General features: G+C 49.8%; 1 protein-coding gene across 2 annotated transcripts in view; it reads right to left on the minus strand.

Moving 5' to 3' along the window:
- The window catches only part of PLCD1 (phospholipase C delta 1), a 98,666-nt gene that overhangs the window by 1,888 nt on the left and 74,281 nt on the right, over positions 1–22,497 (minus strand). For both annotated transcript variants that reach the window (XM_005297128.5, XM_005297127.5), the window contains exons 9-14: positions 17,264–17,431; positions 14,838–14,994; positions 12,045–12,161; positions 9,732–9,910; positions 8,636–8,768; positions 514–663 (exon numbers count right to left, since the gene is read on the minus strand). In XM_005297128.5, coding sequence (XP_005297185.2) covers positions 514–663; positions 8,636–8,768; positions 9,732–9,910; positions 12,045–12,161; positions 14,838–14,994; positions 17,264–17,431 — 904 coding nt within the window. The remainder of the gene's footprint in view (positions 1–513; positions 664–8,635; positions 8,769–9,731; positions 9,911–12,044; positions 12,162–14,837; positions 14,995–17,263; positions 17,432–22,497) is intronic.

Consider the following 22,497-nt stretch of genomic DNA (forward strand, 5'->3'; position numbering starts at 1 on the left):
GCAAAGATGGCAGCACCAGTATCGGAGTGCCCCTGAGGCACTGGCTCCGCACCGACCCCGACGGAAGTGAACTGCCTTCTGAATTAATACCACTGCTTCCTGTAGCACCTGGCCTTTCCGAGGCAGGCTGATAGCATGCTGCAATGAAGCTGCTTTATTTGAGAGTATGCTCAAACCACATCCTGTTTCCTGCTGCACGCCTGCGAGTGAATCCACTGTGTGTGTTTTCCCAGCATCTTTCTTACAATGTATTACTCTGATCTCCAAAACAATGACACCATTCTGCAGTGGTCAATGTAATGGCTTATGCTCGGCCTTTAAGGGAAGTCTCTGGAGGCCACGCTACCCTAATCCTAACAAACAAAGACTCAGGCAGTCAGTGAACAAGCAAGTGGTCCCAGGGTAACAGCTGGTCATGTGGGCAAATCCAGGCTGTTAGCCTCTCTAGGGCACCGCTTGTTTTTAAAGGGCCGAGCCGATGTGGTTTGCTCTGCTCCAGACAAAGCTCCTTACCTTGCTTTAGACAGGTAAAGGGGATGGTGAACTGTCCAATGAAGTCATTTTTGGTTGATACATCAAAGTCTTCCACCACAAAACGGACCAGAGCGAGTTCGGGGACGTCAATGTCAAATCCAAACTCTTCATCCCACTTTGGGTTGAAGCCTGAGCAAGGGAGAAGAAAAATAAACCCAGTCAGGCCAAGCTGAAATCCAGATGAGATGTCTTGCTCGGGAAATACGCTCCAGCTCAACCACAAGCAATTAGGCTTGACGCAGGACTCACGGGGTGGAATTCTCTGGCCCGCATTACGCAGGAGGTCAGACCAACTGATCAGAACGGTCTGTTCTGGCCTTAAAATCCATACATGAAATCTCAGTCCCACAGAAATCAATGGGCGTTTTGCCACTGACTTCAGTGAGGTCCAGATTTTGCCCTAGAAATCCATGAACTGATTGGAACAATGGGAACCACAAAATAATGGGACTGAAACAAGCGTTTTCATTCTACCGTGGCATTTCTGACCATACTTTGGCTCATGGGGTCCCCTCTGCTGCAACAAGACCCAGTGGCTCTCTTCTAGTTGTGGGGGATTGGCCTTATCCCCTTGGTACTCTGCAGATGCCCATCCATGGTGAACTGTCTCAGAGGCTGTAAATTCCCATTTGGGAATAAGCAACATTGACTCCTGTTGGGTGTTCATGTCAACTAGATTACCAAGGTGAGCAGAGATCTGCAGGGTCCAGTGCTGCACAAGTATTCTCCGAATTGACCCCAGGAATTCAATAGATAAAGCTTAAGGGGGAAGAGAAAATCCCTCTTTCATCCAAAATTCCCCACCTACCTACCTGTTTGTGAGTCCACGGCACGGCTACCTGACCTAGCCCAAATTGTGGTTCGTAGGGGGTCTTTTTAAAAGAAGCAGGATACTTCTCCTATGATGTAGTGGGTAGTTCAGATGCAAATCGCTGCTGAATTCAGGAAAGCAGTTGTCCCATATGGGGATAAGTCTAAGACAGGGGCGGGCAAACCTGAGGGCCGCATTGCGTTTAGTAAATTGTATGGAGAGCCAGTTAGGGGAGGGGATTGTGGCCCGGCCCCCACCTCCTATCTCCCCCCCCCCGCCCCGGACTCCTGCCTCATCCAACTCCTCCCATTCCCTGACGACCTCTCTGGGACCTCTGCCCCATCCACACACCCCCGCTCCCTGTCCCCAGACCGCCCCCGGACCCTGGCACCCCTGCCCCTGACTGACCCCTGCCGCCCCATCCAATCCCCCTCCTTCCTGACTGCCCCCGCAACCCCTGCCCCCATTCAACTCCCTGTTCCTCCCCCAACCCCCCCAACCCCTATCCACACCCCTGCCCCCTGACCACCACCCCAAACTCCCCTGCCCTCTATCCAACGCCCCCTGCCCCCTTACCGCACTGCCTGGAGCTAGGGTTACCATATCTCATAAATAAAAAAAGAGGACCCTCCACGGGCCATGGCCCCGCCCATTTCCCCACCCCTAGCCCCGCCCCAACTCCACCCCTTCCCCCACCCTAACTCCGCCCCCTCCTCCCTCCCACTCCCAGCCAGGGGGAAAGGGCTGCCCCAGTGCTACCAGCTTCACAGTTTGCCGGGCAGCCCCCAGACCCTGCGCCCCCGGCCGGCGCTTCCCCAGCGCAGCTGGAGCCCCAGCGCGCAGGGTCTGGAGGCTGCCCAGCAAACCGTGAAGCTGGTAGCGCTCGGGCTTTGGGCAGCCCCTATGCCTCCGGACCCTGCGCCCCCAGCCGGGCACTTCCCCTCCGGGGCTCCGGCGACTCTGCGTAACTTACACTGTATAAGTTACACAGAGCCGAAGAGGAGCAGAGCCCCCGCAGCTGGAGGCTCTGCTCCTCTTAGGCTCTAAGAGCCGGGCTGCCCCAGCGCTACCGGCTTCGGGCAGCCCCCGTGCCTCCGGACCCTGCGCCGCCGGAGCCCGGGAGGGGAAGTGCCCGGCTGGCGGCGCAGGGTCCGGAGGCAAGGGGGCTGCCTGAAGCCGGTAGCTCTCGGGCAGCCCGGTTCTTAAACAGAGCCTCTGTGTCAGTTACACACAGCCCAGGGGGCTGGAGGCTTTGCTCCTCTTTGGCTCTGTGTAACTGACACTGGGTCAGTTACACAGAGCCCCGGGGGCTGGAGGCTCCAGCCGCCCCCGCTCTGTTTAAGAGCCGGGCTGCCCGAGCGCTACCGGCTTCGGGCAGCCCCCGTGCCTCCAGATCCTGCACCCCCAGCCGGGCACTTCCCGTCCCGGGCTCCGGCGGCGCAGGGTCTCCAGGCACGGGGCTGCCCGAAGCCGGTAGCTCTGGGGCAGCCCGGCTCTTAAACAGAGCCTCCAGCGGCTGGGGCTCTGTGTAACTGACACTGTGTCAGTTACACACAGCCCCGGCGGCTGGAGGCTCCAGCCGCCCCCGCTCTATTTAGGAGCCGGGCTGCCCGAGCGCTACCAGCTTCGGGCAGCCCCCTTGCCTCCAGACCCTGCGCCCCCAGCCGGGCACTTCCCCTCCCGGGCTCCGGCGGCGCAGGGTCTGGAGGCACGGGGCTGCCCGAAGCCGGTAGCGTTCAGGCAGCCCGGCTCTTAAACAGAGCCGCCATTTTCCCGGACATGTTCGGCTTTTTGGCAATTCCCCCCGGACGGGGGTTTGACTGCCGAAAAGCCGGACATGTCCGGGAAAAAGAGGACGTATGGTAACCCTACTGGAGCTCCGGTGGCTGGCGGCACTATAGCCATGCTGCCCAGCTGGAGCCGGACCACGCCACCGCCACCACGCAGCACAGAGACCGGGTCAGACCGGGCTCTGCAGCTGCGCTGCCCCAGGAGCTCACAGCCCTGCCGCCCAGAGCATTGCGCCAGCGGCAGAGCAAGCAAGCTGAGGTTGCAGGGGAGGAGGGACAGCAGGGGAGGGGTCAGGGCGCAAGCCACCCAGGCCAAGAGCTCGGGGGCCAGGCAGAATGGTCCCGCGGGCCGGATGTGGCCTGGGGGCCGTAGTTTGCCCACCTCTGGTCTAAGATGAACAGGAACAAACGCAACTGTTCAGGAGAACTGCCCTTAGTGCCAGGGAGAATTCAACAGACCCAGCCCTGCAGTCTTGATTCAGACAAAGCTCCAACTGACTGAGTAAGCAGTTCTGCCCGAGATAGGATTAGGTCTCTATCCAACTGGTTTATAGCTTTTGATTCGGGATTTCTTTTCTGCATACAGACAATAGCACTTTGTCAGTAATGAAACTGACTGAGATCTGCGACAGCTTTTCTCTGTTAGACCCACTTTAACAAAAAGAGCTACTGAAGCTTCATTCACCAGTTAGTAAAAGAAATAGCGCAGCTGGAAGGGATCACAGTCATCTCCACTCTCCAGTGATAAAACAGACTTGGACAAAAAATCATCAGCTTTTCACAGAGAGGAGCCCTATCATAAACGCAGCCCTGGTCCCCACCTACACCCTGAGGGGGGCGCAGGTCACTAGCTGACCTGAGAGCTGGCTCTGGAGGTCAAAACTGGCCCAGAGAGCTGGAACAAACCCCAGATCTGAACAGTGGATCTGGAGCCAAAGGTGGTACCTCTGGGGTTTCCATCCTCACAGGATTGGACAATCCTCCGAAACGCAGTACTACAGAGCCACCCCCTCTTTTGGATCACTGATCATTCCCAGCATCAAACTCAAATCACACGTTGCCCTTTGTTTGACTCAGGCCTCTGGTTCCAGCCAGGAAATGCCAAAAAGAAGAACAGAGGCTGCTCTGGCCATATTGCCGCCTGATCCCACAAGCTCTCCAGCGCAATCTGATCGGTTGTAAAGGTCTGGGTCAGCTGGAGACGAGGGACTGCACAGGGACCCAGGCTGACACTCAGACGCTTCCTGCCCAGCTGTGATACTGACTGACGTTACGTAAATCACTGAAGCTACCTTGTGACTTGGAGGGCACATCTGTGCTTTGGGATAAGAGGCAGTACGAACGCCCCTGCACGCGCTACTAGATCAGCTACCCAGACCCAGGAGCAAGTAGATGGTGAATGGAGTGAGTTTTGGCTCCACCCATAAAGCGCCGACCACACAGCTGTGCTGGTGCAGGGGGTGTCAGAATTGGCGGCTGGTTTGTGTCAGCAGCACATTGTTAGACCCCCAAAGCTAGAAGGAAGCAGAGGGAATTATGCCTCAGTGGTGTGGCTGCCTCCTAGGAAGGTGCAGCCCTGCCTCAGGACCCTGCCAAAAGGCACAATCCAGCCCTTAGCCGCTCTGGGCTTCAGTTTCCACATCTATAACAAGATGCTACTGATGCCTGAGTAAAGCACTGTGAGATCTCTGGCCGAGAAGCGTTAAGTACTGCGTTTCGGAGGAGTATCCATACTCTGGGGTGCTAATCCGAAGCAAAGCTCTGATCTTTTGGACGTTCATTCATCCTGTCAACTCTGCAGAGGCCAGAACCCAAACACTAGATTTGGGCGCTGATTGGAGCTGGGGATATTCAGGTCTAGGCTTTGGTTCAGCCTCATTTCTATTGCTGATGAGGATCTTTGACCAGATGATCAGAACCACAAAATCAAAGCTGAGCGGCTGACAAAGAAACAAACAGGCTAATCAGATCAGAGGCACCCACACCTCAGAACGTCTAAGCGAACGGAAGCCATTGTGCTCTCTAGCTCAGCCGGTTTGTTTATGTGGTTTAAATAAGCCACTCCCAAGAAACAAACAAGGAGATCGATAGAACATCCTGTTCAAAACTCAGCAGAGCTCTATACAAATTGTTCAGAGGACAGTGGTTCTGGGCGAGGCCTGCTCTAGTGAAGCAAAAAATGGGCTCTGCGTGCCCTCAGCATTCACAAAGGGCACAGGAACTGAGAGCATTGGAGAATTGGGCCTCAGAGACACAATGGTTTGCTAGGAATACTATTCACAAGGGGAACATTTGCGGGTAGTCCATTTTCAGTCCGATGCTCTCATCAGACAAAGACATTAAATGGGACATTTAAGTTGAACAAACGCACTTCTGAACTCCTTCTTGCCTGGACTAGGATCAGTATTGCCATGCCCAACCATTCAAAAAGCTTGAGTCAGGATTCAAAAAAATCCTGACGTTTGGCTTCAAAACCCTGAGAGTTTTTAAAAGTAATAAAGTTGGGGGTGGGGGTTCCTTTGCTTTCTGGTTGGCACACTCGGATCACCTTTCCAAGCTCTGCCCTGCAACGACGAGGGCTCAGAAACGTACTCTTTATTAATGAAAGTCTCGTGTAACCAAGTAACTCCAGGAGCTGGGAGAGACTGTGAAAAAAACACTACAAGGTCGCAAGCCTTGCAGCAAAACTGTGAGCTGACATGAATGTAAAATAGATGTAAATAAATAATTGACATGCTCTACGAGGAGATTTTCAGAGACACAATTCCTACCTCTTATTCACTCCTAATGGGAACTGAGAGCCTAAGCTGATGACTCCTACATGAACTCATAAGGAAGCATTGATTTCACACAACTGTCCACAGAGACATGTCATCCAGCTCCTTCCCAGATGGGGGTGCAGGAGGAACAGTGAGGGATGTGTCTGCTCCAGAAAGCTCAGCCTGGATCTACAACCCTTTGATCTAAGAACCACTCCCTGCGATGTTTTGATTGGGCATCACAATGACAGGGTTAAAGGTCAATCTCTTCATAGCTTGTTTATGGAGAGCAGCTTCCTGGATGTCACAAGACAGGACAGCCCTAACAATTAAGGTCTAATCTCCGGCATTTGGTCCATTTAGATTTTGTGGGAAGGCAGGACAGTTACTGACTGTTCCAGGGCGGATTTGATAGCATTAGCCCCAAGACTGTGCTTTTGTCATTAGGGGATTTGCATGTGCAAAGCAACAGCTCAACATTGTACCCTATGGCCCCTACCTGGTAACAGTCAGAAATCCCAAGCATTCCCAGCTCCCACTGAATCTGTTCCCTGATTTGGGACTTGTTCCTGCAAGGTGATATGCACTCCTGTGGGGTGAGAATATCCCACTGATTTCAATGGCAGCTGAGGGCATGCAGGCTCAGATCCGCAGAGGTATTTAAGTGCTGATGGGAGTTAGGTGCCCAAATACCTTTGAGGATCGGGGCCTCAGGGCCATGCAGGTCAGAGCCCTTGATGTAACTTGTATCAGGTTTCCAGCTCAAATAGTGACAATAACAAATTTGGGATTCCCATCCCATTTCGCAACATTCACTTAAAAGTCCCTGTTTCTGTAAACATTCCTGCCAGTAAACTCCCTAAAGTCAACAGGAGCCGTAGGTGCGCAGCAGCTCTGTGATGGTATATGCACAGGGCAGAATTTGGTGAGGAAGTTACTGACATGGTTCTAAACCCACAGGCATGTGACTGAAAGGAAACGGACAAGAACCTTTGGAGCGGGGCCACGTTTAACTAACTGAAATCTAAACCAGGAAGGAAGGAAAGGAGGAAAAGGGAAACACCGCTAGCCCTGGAGAAAATGTGGCTGGTGTTTACATGCACTTGGCTTTGATTCCACACAATAACGTAGTCTGTGTGTGTGTGTTGTGAGCGGCATCTTTCCCTGTCAGGAATGCGTATGTTGATTTGACAGCTATTTACTGCCTGGATTAGTCTTGCAGGAGAGGAATCTAAGGGTACATCTACACTACAGGGGGGAGTCGATTTAAGATACGCAAATTCAGCTATGTGAATAGCGTAGCTGAATTCGACGTATCGCAGCCGACTTACCCCGTTGTGAGGACGGCGGCAAAATCGACTTCTGCGGCTTCCCGTCGACGGCGCTTACTACCACCTCCGCTGGTGGAGTAAGAGCGCTGATTCGGGGATCGATTGTCGCGTCCCGATGGGACGCGATAAATCGATCCCCGAGAGGTCGATTTCTACCCGCCGATTCAGGCGGGTAGTATAGACCTAGCCTAAGTTATTTCTTGCTCTAGGTATTTAAATGGCCCTCCTCAGTGCAGTATCAGAAAGCCTCACTGTTACTAATGAACCAGCCTGTGAGGAGGGAAGTATTATCTCCATTTTGCTGATGGGGAACTGCATGTAGGAGAGAATAAGGGACTCACCCAAGGTCACAGAGGAAGTCTGTGGCAGAGCAGGGATTGAACCCGGCTCTCCAGGGTCACAGTCTGTAACCACAAGACCTTTCATCCTTCCTCCTAGACCAGTGGTTCTCAAACTTTTGTACTGGTGACCCCTTTCACATACCACGCCTCTAAGTGCGACCCCCCTTATAAATGAAAAACACATTTTAATATATTTAACACCATTATAAATGCTGGAGGCAAAGCGGGGTTTGGGGTGGAGGCTGACAGCTCATGACCCCCCCCATGTAATAACCTTGCAACCCCCTCAAGGGTCCTGACCCCCAGTTTGAGAACCCCTGTCTTAGACGTCCATGATATATGTGAATTTAGCACTGGTGAAAGGTGCCAGTTTGAATTAATCCTGTATTTATCCACAGGACAGATACGAAGTTTCCCCACCCTGTCCCATCAAAGAGTGTAAGCCCCATGCTATGAGGAGGATGGCTCGATCCGTACGGCCCACTGAGTGGATGACACCATTCCCACCAGACCCATGTACAAAGCGGACCCTCTGTGGACAGATCCCAGCAGACAAGTCCAGGGGCAAGGGAAAGGGTGGCACAGCCAGTGCAGAGGCATACGACTGTGGCCTCTCATGAATCCTCTCCAGGCTCGAGAGCAGGCCCCACAGTAGCTTCCCTGGCAAAGGACAGGCCGATCCCTCCAGAGGAAATTTCTTTCCTTCTGAAAGGCTACTGAGGCCTGAGCCCAATGGAACCAAATCCATGCCGTTATCCTGTTTTTGCACCAGTGTTAATGAGCTACGGCTCTGGCTCACTGTCCATACCCAGGAGCAGAGGTATGGAAGCAGCTCCAGATCTGAGCCTGTTACTCAGTACCATGAGCTGTTCTACCTGCCGGTGGGCACATCAGGGTGGGTTAGGGGAGGCCACGTTGAGCTGCACTTTGGAGGGTGTCATCACACGCCAGCATGTTAGGGTGTGAATTACATTCCATTACTTGTGTACAGAGTGAAACCATGCCAGCATGGCCGTGGGATGCTCTGATGGAGCGGGAAGCCAAGGTGTGATGCAGAAATCCCTCTTACCGTTGTTTTCAATGACTTTGGTTTGTTTCTTGCCATTGTCCCGCTGGACCCCATGGATCTCGACCGTCACCCTTGGATCGACGATGGAGTTTTTGCTTTTGTTCACCTTGGGCAGCTGCTGGCCGGAGATGATCTGCAGAGGAAGCAGAAGGGACAGTAGCACACGTTCAGAATGAGGCTTGATTTGCGAAACTATTGTCTCTTTTCTCAAGGCAATATCCCTTGGGAATACAGCAAGTATAGCAAGTCAGACCACCGTTCTCGCAAAACTTGCATCCTGACTCCAGCACCTGATGCTTCGGGAAAAGGTGTGAAAAGGCCACAGTGTTCTTGGTCAACTGTGCAACGCTCCACCAGCCATGGCAAGGGGCAGGGAGACGGAATTCCTAATGGACCCCTGCTGATGAGCGAATTATACCCTGAACCAACACTGAAGGATGTTTACCAAATAAATGCTTGTAGCCATAACAATAAATAATGACCTATGAGCCTTGACTACTGTTTTATGCTTTTCACACATTTTATACTAAACCAAGAAGGTGAAGTCATGAAAAGAGAGTGCTTTCTGTGAGCTGGGCTCTGCCACCCCAACGCATTAGTATGATCATTTATTATTTGAACTGTGATAGTCTTAGCAGCTGCAGTCACGGATCAGGACCCCACTGTGCTAGGCACCGTTCAAACACAGACCAAGACAGCCCCTACCCCACAGACCTGATAGTACCATAGGCCCCGATCCTACCAAGATTTACATATCTCCGTCACTTTATGAACATGAATAATCCCATTGACTACTCTGTGCATCAAGTTAAGCATGTGCGTGAGTCTTTGCTGAACTGGGGCCTTACTTTGTGACTAGTCCCTTTGACTTTGAAAGGAATTCTCACAGAGGCCTCGATTCAGACTGAAGTCAATGGGACTCATGCACATGATTGATTGCTTCGATGACTAGAGCTGGACTTAAGCAGGAGTTTCAATCTTGGTGAATTGGGGCCGTGAAGGTACTGCTCAGTGTGGGTAGAGGTGGCAGAATTTAGATCTGTAGAAGCACACAAAGTTGGCGGTGCTGTTACAATTTTCCTATTCCAATTCTTACTTTAATCTGAAGTTTCTTCCGCATCCACCAGGCTCCTTCTGTGATGGATTTTGGATTGAATTTGGATTGCTTGTCCCGAAGGAAGCGTGGCTTTAGGACATATCCAGAAAACCCATTGTCCTGGAATCGACCCTGGTAAACATCCATTTCTGGGCCTGGCGTCTGGAAATTCAAGGCAACTGGAACAAAAAAAAATAAAATTCACCTTCCTATAAGCCAGCACCTGGTTTTATAGTGATTTTTCACAGAATACAGCTACCTTCAGACATATAAAGATTTGCCTTCGTGATCTGCAGCACAATAGTGATAAACTTTGCTTCCTAGAGCACTTTTCACCTGAAGATTTCACAGATTTTAAAGGGACCATCCTGACCATCTAGTCTGACCTCCTGCATAACACAGAGTTTCACCCAGTGATTCCTGAACCGAGACTACACCGTCAGGTTGAAATGGAGTGTATCTTTTAGAAAGACATTCAATACTGGTTAAAGGACTTCCAGTGCTGAAGAACCCACCACATCCATAGGTAAGTTGTTTCAATGGTGAATTAACTCACTGAAAACTGCACTTTTCTTCCAGTCTGAATTTATCCAGCTTCAGTTTCCAGCCATCGGAGATTTTTAGGCTTTTGTCTGCTAGATTAAGAAGCTCTCTATTTTCAGAAATCTCCATGTAGTTACTTAGACCCAGATCTTCAAAGGTATTTAGACACCTACATACCTCTGGGGATCTGAGCCCTTTAGACTGATCAAATCACCTCTCAACCTTCTCTTGGCTAGACTAACTAGACTGAACTTATTTACTCTCTCACTATATGGCATGTTTTCCAGGCCTTGAATCATTCCGAGCCCCTCTCCAGGTTATCAACACCTTTTTCGAAGTGTGTACACCAGAACTGGACACTGTATCCAGTAGTGGTCTCACAAGTGCCGCATACAGAGGTAATACCACTTGTCTGCTTCTACTCGATATTCCTCTGCTCATGTTCAGCTGGGTTTCCACCATGACCACTAAGTCCTAAGTGCCCTACAAAAATTAAAGACAAAAATGATCCTCTCATTCACACCTCTATTTTTTCACCAATAAATAAAACACAAATAAATGCAACATAATCTGCCCATTTACTCGGGTGCCCAAATATGGACATAGGTGCCTAATTTTCAGCACCCATGTTTAACAATGTTGGTCTCAGTGAATTCGCCAAGGTCACAGCGGCAGTCGGGAATAGAACCCAGGATACCAGACCTTCAAGTGCATTCGCTAACCATTGGACCATTTCCCCCCCTATGGGGGTATGGAATGGGCAAAAATACTTTATTTCATGAGTAGCTTCATGGAGCCCTTGTTTTCGAAATTTGTTTTTGAAACATTCATATCTCCTCAAAGTTTCAGTGTTCCAGGAATTTTAAAAGATTGCTACTTTGTGTTAGATCTGTTACTTTTGGACCCAGGAACTCGTCAGCTAAGGCACACACAGCAGGCTAAGTAACTGGCTTGCTTATTTAGCTGCTGTTGCTTCTTACTCTGCCACACTATATTCCTCCACTACTACGGGTCCTGATACATACTGGTGCCCTCTAGTGCAGTGTTTCTCAACCTTTTTGATATCAGGGACCGGCTTGCTGCCTTCCTAAACTGTGTCAGGGAGATCTCAGGAACCAATGCCAATCCAGGAACCGGTTGTTGAGAAATACTGTTCTAGTGGTTAGGCATGGAACACACACAATTACATTACCGACATTACGCTTTGAATACAGGAAGCAGCTGCAGAAAATGAGGAAGTATGGAGCTTCATAGTTACAGCACTGCACTGGGACTCAGGAGGTCTGAATTCATTCCTGGCTAGCCACAGGTTTTCTGTCTGACCTGGGGCATGTATCTTCTGTCTCTACGTTCCCCATTTGTTAAACACGAATACCAAGAGTTCACTATCTCACAGAAAACAAACAACTCATGACAGATGTTAATCATGTTGTTTAATGCATTGTTAGAATGTGCTAGAATGAGACACTACAGCGATAAGCACAGTATAAGAACCTGCATAGCATAGCGTAGCGTGTTGTGAGCAAACATTCATTAACGTGTGTGATGTGCTCTGTTGAAAATAGTGATGAGTTACCACAGACCGGGTCTATAAATAATCTTCCCCATCAGTGTGCTGAATTACAGGGTTGATTGGTCTCCATGCCCAATCAGTGTTTAGCCTCTCTTCAGGGACTGAGGCCACACACAGGTCTGTCAGATACTAACAACATTTAGGTCCCTGTTGATCTGGGTCCGGTTTGCAACCTGGTAGCTTTCAATTGCACTTACTGATCTGACAGCCAACGTTCCACAAGTCAACTGGGTTATAGTTGGAAGAATCTGTCCTCCAGCCAGCAGGATAGACCCGGCTCAAATGCCTGACGTTGTGATGAATAAAACTGGTTCCTAGAGAAACAGATACAAACACCCTTTTGAGTGATTTGTGCTATTGCTATTCCTCTTTAATGTTATGCAGCTCCTTTACCTGTCTACTTAGCCTGTGCTTTAACTTTGCATATAACTCTTCTGTGACATACCAGGGTACAAGCCAGACTAATGAGCAGCTGTGTCACCCCACCCCGTAACCTGGGGTGCCCTTTACAATGCCTCGCTGCTGTAGTCCCCAACCCGGACTGCTCGCAAACAGCCTCCAGCATGTAAATCACTCCCAGTTACATCTGTGTGTGTGTTGCAGCCAGTCATACATTGGCTCTTACCAGCCTGATTATATTGCAGGGTGACCCCAACACACCCCCAGGCCTGGATTTCCCCCCAGAAATGTATGTCCTGTGCTGCCCAGCTCTCGCCTGGACAGTACAAATATGCTGAGTCCATTATTCCTTTAAGGGAATAATATGCACACAACTTGTTACTCCAAATGGAGTTACCCAGACACTTCCACTTGAACGCACTGGATTAGATCAAACAATAAAACAAGTTTATTAACGATAACAAGATATGATTTTAAGTGAGTACAAGTAATGAGGCATACAAGTCAGAAATGGTTCCAAGAAAAATAAAGATAAAACACTTCCTGGTGCCTAACTTAACATATTCTATTAGATTCAAAGCAGAGTTTTCTCACCACGTGTTTTAGCAGCAGTCTTACCGACCAAACTCTTTAGCTCAGGACCCCTCCCCCAGAGTCCCATGGTGGCTTCCTTTGTCTCTTCAGGTGCAGTGAATGGGATGGGCAGGGAGTGAAAGAGAGAGGGGGGTGCCTGGGGGTGTTCGTCCCTCCTTTTTATAATTTCAGTCCCTCTCTTGAAAAGCATTGCCAGCTGAGACCCAGGAAACACAGAGCCTATGTGGAAGGATATTCCCTGCTGGGTTTTTTTACCTGTTTGAACTTCCTTTGCTGTCCCTCCCTGCTTGATGACTCAATTTACTGCTTAAATACATATTAAGACAAGCCCACATTCCTTTGTTTAGGACAGACCTGACTTCTGCCTGGGCAGGGCTGTGGGCTTTGGAACGTGTGTTAATAACATCATACAGGGGAATCTTGTAACTTCTCAATGTTCTCAATGTTGCCAAACATATTTTACCAGGGCAATACTGACCAGCGAATTATGAGTTTTTAAATGATTCCTCACACGGCACACCTTGTACAAACGTTATTACAATGGTGTATAGAGTGTGAACACAGGAGTATATTCTATCACAACTTCTTTCCCTTTATCAGACATACTGTCACTAAATCACTTCCACTGCTTCTTTTGGTGACATGCCCAGCCAAAGAGACCAAATCTTTTAGGTGCCTCCTCATCCACATTTGATCACTAATCTGGTGGTGATCACGCCAAAGTGGACTCTCATTCACTAAGTAACTTGAATCCCCGCCCAAACCTGCAGTCACTTTGCATACAGTTCCCATCCTGAGTCACCACTGCTGGGAACTAGAGCAGAGCAAGTATTCGAATTTTTCAGTGAAGTGGTTCTGCCTTGTGAATACTAAAGCAGATGAGTATACTGGCAGGAATGTTGACTGAAACAGTTAATGTGACATGGATAATGCAGAACATTCACAGAAAGCAGAATTCAAAGAGCAGCTATTCACACAAGAAACTTGATTCTGAGAGTTAAACTCATCCAATCAGGCAACAGAAACAGACCCTGTGACTTAAGTGTCCATTCAAAACAGCTTGAACAACATAGAATCATAGAACAGAATCACAGAATATCAGGGTTGGAAGGGACCTCAGAAGTTCATCTAGTCCAACCCCCTGCTCAAAGCAGGACCAATCCCCAACTAAATCATCCCAGCCAGGGCTTTGTCAAGCCTGACCGTAAAAACCGCTAAGGAAAGAGATTCCACCACCTCCATATGCCAGACACCATTTCTGCTCCCGCATTAATATCAAGGGATATTAATGGAGCAGGAAGTTCTATAGTTCAGTGCAAGAAGATATTATAATAAATCTGTGGCCAACCCGAAGCTTCTTGGGTGTTACTGCGTTGTACACAATGGCCACTATGCTGTACGCTCAGTATTTCACCATGACAAAGGGACAGAACCAAGAGTCTCCTACTCTAAAGGAACAGGCCCTTTCTGCTTCAGCTAAATGGGACTCTCCGTTGGGTGCATGCAGTATAGGGCCTATGAAACCCAGCTATGAGACATAGCTGAAATAATTCTGTCCAGCAGACTGCAGTGGTGTACATACATTACACTCACACACACAAAATTCACCACATTACAATATCTATTTAAGATTTTTACTACCATGCTTAAGGAGTGTAAAATGCTGCTCTTGCTAAAATACCCTCAAGATATCAGTTGTGGATTACAAAAGAGATCCATGAGATAGCACTGAAAGCAGTACAAATACTTAATGGTGGGGTAGGGCGGGAAGTTGCCATTTATATGTAGAGCGACAATGCTAAGTTGTTTTTAGATTCTAAGGCGCTACCAATCATGTAGGAGGGGACTCTCTTTTTCTGGCCATCTTGCCTTTAAAAGCGAATTTTCACATGGAAATACTAGAGAAGGAAGCGAGCACCGAATGTGTGGGTTCATGAACAAGGGGACTGACAAGGAGGGGACTAGCAAAGCCTGTTGACAAGGCTGGAGGCACGTACCTGACTCCTGCGCCAGTTTCTGGGCTTTGCTCTCGGTGAAGGACGACATCTCGTAGAAGGCGCGGGGGGAGATGGTGTTGTCGAAGCCCTGGAAGTGGACGCTCTTGCAGTAGATGACGATGTCCGATAACTCCTTGGCCAGCTTTAATTTGACGCTCTGGAGACAAGAAAGCAACAGGTTTGGCCTTTCTTCCACACATGCCCTCCCAACTGCGCAGTGTACTCACCAGGGAAGGACACTAGGGCCTCATTCCTGTCTCCTTCACAGAGGGATCCCCCAGTTTTTAACACCCAGAACCTTTAATGCAACTGGACTGTACCCGGCTTCCCTTCCTCTCTCAGAACAGGTTGCTTTCAACGCTGACCACATGAACAGGCTGATTCCTGGTTGCACATTTGGTCTAGGCAAACCCCACTCCAGTTAAGAAAAAACTCAGGATGGCGGTGGGGTTGGTGTTTGCATGCTGTTACCCAGCTCACTCTTCTGGCCATAGGCGCCAACTTTTCCCGGCGTCAGAGGGTGCTCGCGCCCCCGGCCCCGCTCCTGCCCCGCCTCCATTCCAACCCCTTCGCCAAAGTCCCCGCCCCAACTCTGCCCCCTCCCTGACCCTATTGGACTCCTTCCCCAAATCCCCACCCCGGCACCGCCTCTTCTCCGAGCGCGCCGCGTTCTCCCTCCTTCCCCCTCCCTCCCAGCACTTGCCACTGTGAAACAGCTGTTTCATGGCGGCAAGCACTGGGAGCTAGGGGGAGAAGCGGGGACACGGTGCGCTCAGGGGAGGAGGCGGAGGTGAGCCGGGGCAGGAGCACCCACAGAGTCGGCGCCTATGCTTCTGGCTCGCAGGCTGATAGTGGTGGGAGGTCTGGGAAAGGTCTGGGCTGTGCATGTGAGCTCTAACTGGGTTTCATGCAGCAGCTGCCTTGCTGGCCAAGTCCCATTGTTGCTCGGTGTCACAGCATGATGGACCCCCCCACATTGTGCAGGCGGAAAGCTCTGCGTACGGCTTTCTGCAGCGTGGGACCAACCTCGTTTTGTTTGCACTCCCGGCCACAGCCCTCGATTCCAGCACTCAGACTTTTCAATTGAGTCTCAGCAATTGATTGTCTCAGGGCCAGCCGTGCAAACCGGAAGGTCTAGCCTGGCTGGGAAGAAGGGAACAGAGAGGGCAGGATTTCTGGCTCCACAAAGCTTGGAGCTCTTCGTTCTGGGATAGACAGGTTCTGATTTGGTCATGTGATGCTTTGGCCCCTGTTGCTGCCACAGCCACCTTAATTACTTCCGGGATTTAACAGGAGCAGGCAGCTCCCATGAGGGAAAGAAGCAGGAAAGAAAAATAACCAACGTCCAAGGAAACACCTGCTTGATTCCAGATTAGACATGAAATATAAACCTCTGGAAACTAGGGAAAACACATGATGGACCAGATCCACAGTGGGTGTTCATCATTGACTTCACTGTTATACAGCCATAGTGAATCTGGCCCATAGTGCATAGGGACATTCACACACACCTGGAGGCTGGGAAAGATCAGTGGTCTAAGATAAAGGGCCAAATTCTGCACCTGGATGCTTCAATGAGTTATGCGCATGTGTCTACGGGCAGCGCTTTCAAAAGCTATGTTTGAGTCTAGGGAAGGACCAAGATTCTTGAAGTTTGACCCTGCCTTGCCTGAGCAGATCAAGCCATGCCCCTTGGTGTAAATCAGGAGAGCTCCACTGAAGCGACACTAATTCATACCTGGTCCCATATTAGAAAGTGGGTTTGTTGGACCTACACTATGTTCAAAGCCCCATGTAGACGGGTCTAGTTTTTACAGCCCCATGATGGGTGCAATGGGATAAAGTGCTAATGTAATTTATTCACCTTTAATTTGGGTTATTGCTGATTATGCACTATATGTATCTTATGTCTTTTTAAAAAGACTTGGGGAGGTGGGAATGGCTATTGAACGGGAATTGATCATTGCCTTGTTGTGGGTCCCACCATGCCAGAACCAGTCACTGGAGGAAACTTTAGGAATAGACATGTGAGGGGAGGGAGAGCTCAGTGGTTTGAGCATTGGCCTGCTAAACCTAGAGTTGTGAGCTCAGTCCTTGAGGGGGCTATTTAGGGATCTGGGGCAAAAATCTGTCTGGGGATTGGTCCTGTTTTGAGCAGGGGGTTGGACTAGATGACCTCCTGAGGTCCCTTCCAACCCTGATATTCTATGATTCTATGAAAACAAACTTTGTATTGTGGATAATCTAAGCACTATACCCAGATGTACAGACACTCTTTTCTCAACCTGTGTATTATATAATTTTAACATTAGCTTTAATAAAATGTCAAGGCCTTCTGCGGGCTGGACAGCCAGGATCTAGCTTATGCCCTTTCCCTCTCCACATAATTCTTCCCATTCAGTGATCCGGTCAGGGCTTTGACTTACCGTCCTCTTCTGCTCTACCTCCTTCTTCACAGACTCATCTTCCATTTCGGCTGCTTCATCCTCATCGGAGACATCTTCAGCCTCTATGCCACTGTTCCCGTTCATCCCTATGGTTTCCTCCAGGCTGTTCAACTTCTTTCCCTTCACAAGGATCTTTCCCTTTAATTGCTGCAAAAGGAGTTGTGGCAAAAACGGGTGTAAATCAGAGCAGAATCTGGCCTGATCTGTAATAAATCAGAGAAGGATGCTCGGCAGGACCAGGGCCCATTTGAGCTTCACCAGTCACTGGTTATTAGCCAAAGGAATCCAGTTAATGGACAAAGCCATCAGCCCACCAAGGCTGTACCCTACACCCTGAAGTAGCCAATGCCTGAGATTTCAAAGAATGGCAACCACCTCCCAGCCCATCTGCAGAAACCGATGATCAGAAAAAGCTCCTGTCTGAATGCCCCAGGTAATCAGCATGCTCTCTGAAACATGCAGTGTGATCCACCTTAAATTACCAGACATAACTACGAGTCCTATTAAAGGCTACAAAATTATCCAACTCTTTTTGAATATCTATCATCGCCCAATGGTCACAGAACAAGACTGGGAGTTAGGACAAATGGGATGTATTCCTGGCTCTGTTACCGCCTCGCGGGGTGACCTTATGCAAGTCACTTAACCTCCTTCTGCCTCTGTTTCCTCATCTGTAAAATGTGGATAGGGAAACTTACACAGTTTTGTAAACTGCTTGAGAGCCATGGTTGAAAAGGGCTATATGCCAATAAGTGACAGCACCTATTTGACCAAAGGATTCCACATGATCACGATGCACCACTCAGTATGTTGGACAATGGTCAGGGCCAGCTTGGAAGATATTCTGTGCTCAAACTCAAGGAGCGCTCTGGGTTTTTAGCACATCTCACAGACAGACTCTTTATAAGCAAAACAAAAAGATTAGGTGCCAGATCCCCCACTGGAGCAGATCAGTATCCTCCAATACAGCAATGCCAATTTGCACCAGCTGAGGAGCTGGCCCAAGACATTAAATTTGTGTATTATATGGCTTATCACAACCCACGAGAAGGTCCCGAGTGACTTGACCATGATCTACAAGTAGCAACATGGGGGAAAGATTTCTGATAGTAGAGGGCACTTTAGGGTCGGAAGCTGAAGCTAGATATATTTAGACGAGAAACAAGTGGCAAACATTTAACAGTGAGGGTAATGAACCATTGGAACTATTTACTTAGGGATGTGGTGGAATCTCCATCACTTGCCATCTTAAAACCAAGACTGGACATCTTTTTAGAAGTTCTGTTATGGCTCAAACAGACGCTATGGGCCTGATGCCGGGATCACTGGGTGACATTCTCTGGCCTGTATTACACTGGAGGGCAGGCTAGATGACCAGCATGGTCCCTTCTGGCCTTACAATGTATGAACTCCACTAGCATCCTCTGCAGCTCGTTACTTTTTCACTCAAGTGGGTTGGGATTTTCAAAAGCACTTAGCACCGGCCCACCTCTGCTCCCAGCGAACACAGTCAGACATGTACCACTGACTCCAGCTTGGGTGCTTAAGTCAGTGCTGAGGGTTAGGAAAATCCTACCCTCAGTGCACAGCACTGTCCTTATCTTCCCAAGGAAAGATGGAATCCACGAATAAACCACTCTGCTCACTTTGGTATGATGCACTCCCCCATTCTTTTATGTCCTGCCGAGCACCCACAGTCTTAAATGTATTTATTCTCTCAACACTCGCCTGAGGCAGGGCAGTGCTCGTAGCCACATTTTATAGCTGGGGAACTAAGGGGCTAAGTGCCTTGCCCAAGGTCACACGGGATGATTGTGGTGGAGCAAAGAATAGAGCGTGGGTTTCTCAAATCCTCAGCTAACGCCCTAACCACTGAACAATCCTTCCTCTAGATTTCTGAGTGCTGTGATGGGAGAGGCAACAGTCATGCTGTTCTTAAATGACAGGGCTGTAGTAAACCAGGGATCTTTTTAAAGCAATCAAACAGTTTTCAAAGAACATTATACTCTCTTTGTGGGTGACGGCGCATTGTACCGTGTCTCAGCAGAGACCAGCCTGACATATCAAGCAGTGATGTTGCAGGAGATTTTGCTGGCCTCACCACCAAGTCTGGCTTGAACTGAAATTTACCATTGAAACCTGATAAAGGAGCCAAGCTTTTTTTTTTTTCTTAAGACATCACAAATAAGCTGTTTACTTTGGAACAACCCTCCTGGCGCTCAAAGACTGCACAGAAGCTGCCAGCAGGAGGGTACCAATTACCAGGCAACATATGGTAGGAACAGACCTCGCCCGTCCTCATCTGGGTATATTTCACTTGATTTCCTGCCACTGCTAGGGCCTTGGGTATTGGTGCACTCCAGCCCTTCCTATTCTTTGCCTAGGGTATAAACTAGTTGTGTCTCCTTAGGGGTGCAATATTTTGGTCTAATTGCAGTTGTTGGAGTGAGTATGCGGGTGCAGGTGGCCTGTGGTATACAGGAGGTCAGACTAAATGCACTGGAGATCCTTTCATTTCTCTGCATTCATTTCAGGAGCCAGTTGAAATCCGTCCCCCTTTTTTAAACACTCTCCATAGAGCTTCCCTCTCTTTACACCTTCCTTACGCCCTGCAGTATTTTAGCATCCCCCTATTCCTCTGTCCTTTCATAACATCTAGACCCTGCAGGAGAAATTCATCCCCGCACAGAGGCCTATGCACCACTTACATCCCACTCAAGCCTTCAAACAGGGGGATTGTAAGGCCTCATGCTGGCACTCTCCACAAGGGTGAACTTCATCTCACTAGCGCAAGAGCCTTCTCCCATGCAGATTCTGGAGCAGCCTCTACTGTATATAAAAGCTGTGTGTTGCTATTAGTTATTACCTCTCCGCCTCATTGGTATTTTATCTCTGTGACGCTGCCTTTTTATCACAGAGCTCTCTAGGGAAGGGCATTTCAGGCCTCCTGGCCCCAGCCTCATTTCTGGGTCCAGAAGAAAGAAAAAGGATGGTCTTGTGATTAGGGCCATGGCATAAAATGTAGGAGATCTAGATTTAATTCCCAACGACTTTGTGAGAAACCTTAGGCAAATCACTTAATTCCTCAGCTCTCTGCCGGCAAGAAGGGACTAGTAATCTTTCCCCATTTTTTGAGTCTTTGAATCAAGTTTGGATGGTCTTTCTAAAAGATACGCTCTACCTCAAACCGAAGTTATGGGCTGATGCAAGAGTCAATGAAGCTCTCTGGCCTGTGTTATACAGGAGGCCAGACTACTTGATCACAATGGTCCCTTTTTGGCCTATGAATAATGTCTTTCCCCTCCACCCCCCCTTGCCTATACCTCTTGATTTCTCTCTAATTCTGTTGTGACTTGGTATTTATCAGTGAGGGTGAAATTCCCCCTTTGCTGTTGGTAGGTCAGTCTTAAGTCCTATTTTGAGCGCTTAAGTGGCACACTGGTCTTGGTGCTACCCTCTTACACAGAGGTGCGGTTCATCACTGAGCTGTGTGAAGCATTTCAGGCTCCTGTTTCTGTAGAAGATGCTGTACTACAGAGGTCTCCAACCTTGTTACACCCAAAATCACTTTTTGAATTTAAGGGCAATCCAGAATCTACCTTGCCCCATCCCAGAGGCCCCACCCCTTCCCCAAAGCCCTGCCCTACTCACATCCCTCCCCCCCCCCCCAGGAGGGGATGAAGGGTGCAGGCTTTGGGAGGGAGTTTGGGTGCAGGAGGGGGCTCCAGGCTTGGGTAGAGTGTTGGGGTGCAGGAGGAGGTGCGGGGTGCTGGCTCTGGGAGGGGGGCAGGGCTGGGGATTGGGGTGCAGGAGGGAGTTTGGGGTGCCGGCTCCAGGAGGGGGCTCAGGGCTGGAGCTTTGAGTGCAGGAGGGGTTTTGGGGTGCAGGAGGGAGTTTGGGGTGCTGGCTCAGGGCCCAGGGGTTGGGGTGCAACCTCCTGCTGAGCAGCACTTACCTCTGGCGACTCCCGGTCAGTGGTGTAGTGTGGCTGCCACTAAGGCAGGCTCCCAGCCTACCTCGGTCCCATGCCGCTCCTGGAAGGGGCCAACACGTCCCTGTGGCCCCTGGGGGGCGGGTGGCACATGGCTCCACACGCTGCCCCTCTCTGCAAGCACCGCCCTGCACAGCTCCCATTGGCCACAGCTCCACGTTCCCAACCAATGGGAGCTGTGGGGGCCGTGCTTGCAGTCAGGAGCAGTGTGAGGAGGGAGACCCCTGTCCCCCACCCCCGGGGCCACGCTGGCTGCTTCCAGGAGCACAGTGGGGCCGGAGCAGGCAGGGAGCCTGTTTTAGCGGCAGCCCCGTTGTGCCGCTAGAGATCACGATCGACTGGGAGATCCTCTAGGATCGACCAGTTGATTGCGATCAACCAGATGGTGACCACTGCTGTACTACAATAAAAGTTGCACTGAACCTAATTTCCATGAGGCATGTCTGCTGAGCATTGACATACTGTCAGTCAGTATGTCTATCTGGAACTAGAGATGCTGACATCCTGATTTTCAGTGGCTTTCCCCCAGGATGAAGTTTAAAAAACTAAACTCTCGTTACGGCAGTCGCGGTTTCCCTCCATGTGATATTAAGTAGTTCCTGCCAAACTACGCCTGAGGGGAAAGAGAATCAACTCATTAGTTCAGCTCTGCTGTGCACGTCCTTTGTGCTATGTAGAAGCCTCAGCGTTCCTGAAATGCCTCAGTAAGTAATGGCAACTGGCAAGACTTGACCACAAAACCCACTTCGTTTACCTGTGGGAAGCACAAGGTCAAATACAACACAATATATCCGAGAGGCAGCAGGATTGGGAGGCCATTTGGGGATTTAGTTGGGGATTGGTCCTGTTCTGAGCAGGGGGTTGGACTAGATGACCTCCTGAGGTCCCTTCCAACCCTGATATTCTAAGAAACTTCTTTCTAAGAAACTCAGGACTAGAAGCCAGGGATAGAGAGTCCAGGCTGCAGAACTAGCCACACCTCTGCCGGCCTTCTGGTCTCTCCGAGTGCAGCCCTGCATGTCTCAGCCCTCGTGCCTTTAGCCTTCCCTAGGGTGGAATCCTGTGATTCTCCTGCTCTCAGACCTCCGTGCTGCAATACCCTGCACAACCACCATGCTGAGTTCAGGCACTGGTGGTTCTACGCTGTGGGAGTCTGACCAGTGGCATACATGACCAGACAGCCTTTTCGAACCAAAGTTATTTTAACAACAGGAACAAAGCA

This window comes from Chrysemys picta, chromosome 2 (genome assembly GCF_011386835.1).
Source record: "Chrysemys picta bellii isolate R12L10 chromosome 2, ASM1138683v2, whole genome shotgun sequence".
Lineage (NCBI taxonomy): Eukaryota > Metazoa > Chordata > Testudines > Emydidae > Chrysemys > Chrysemys picta.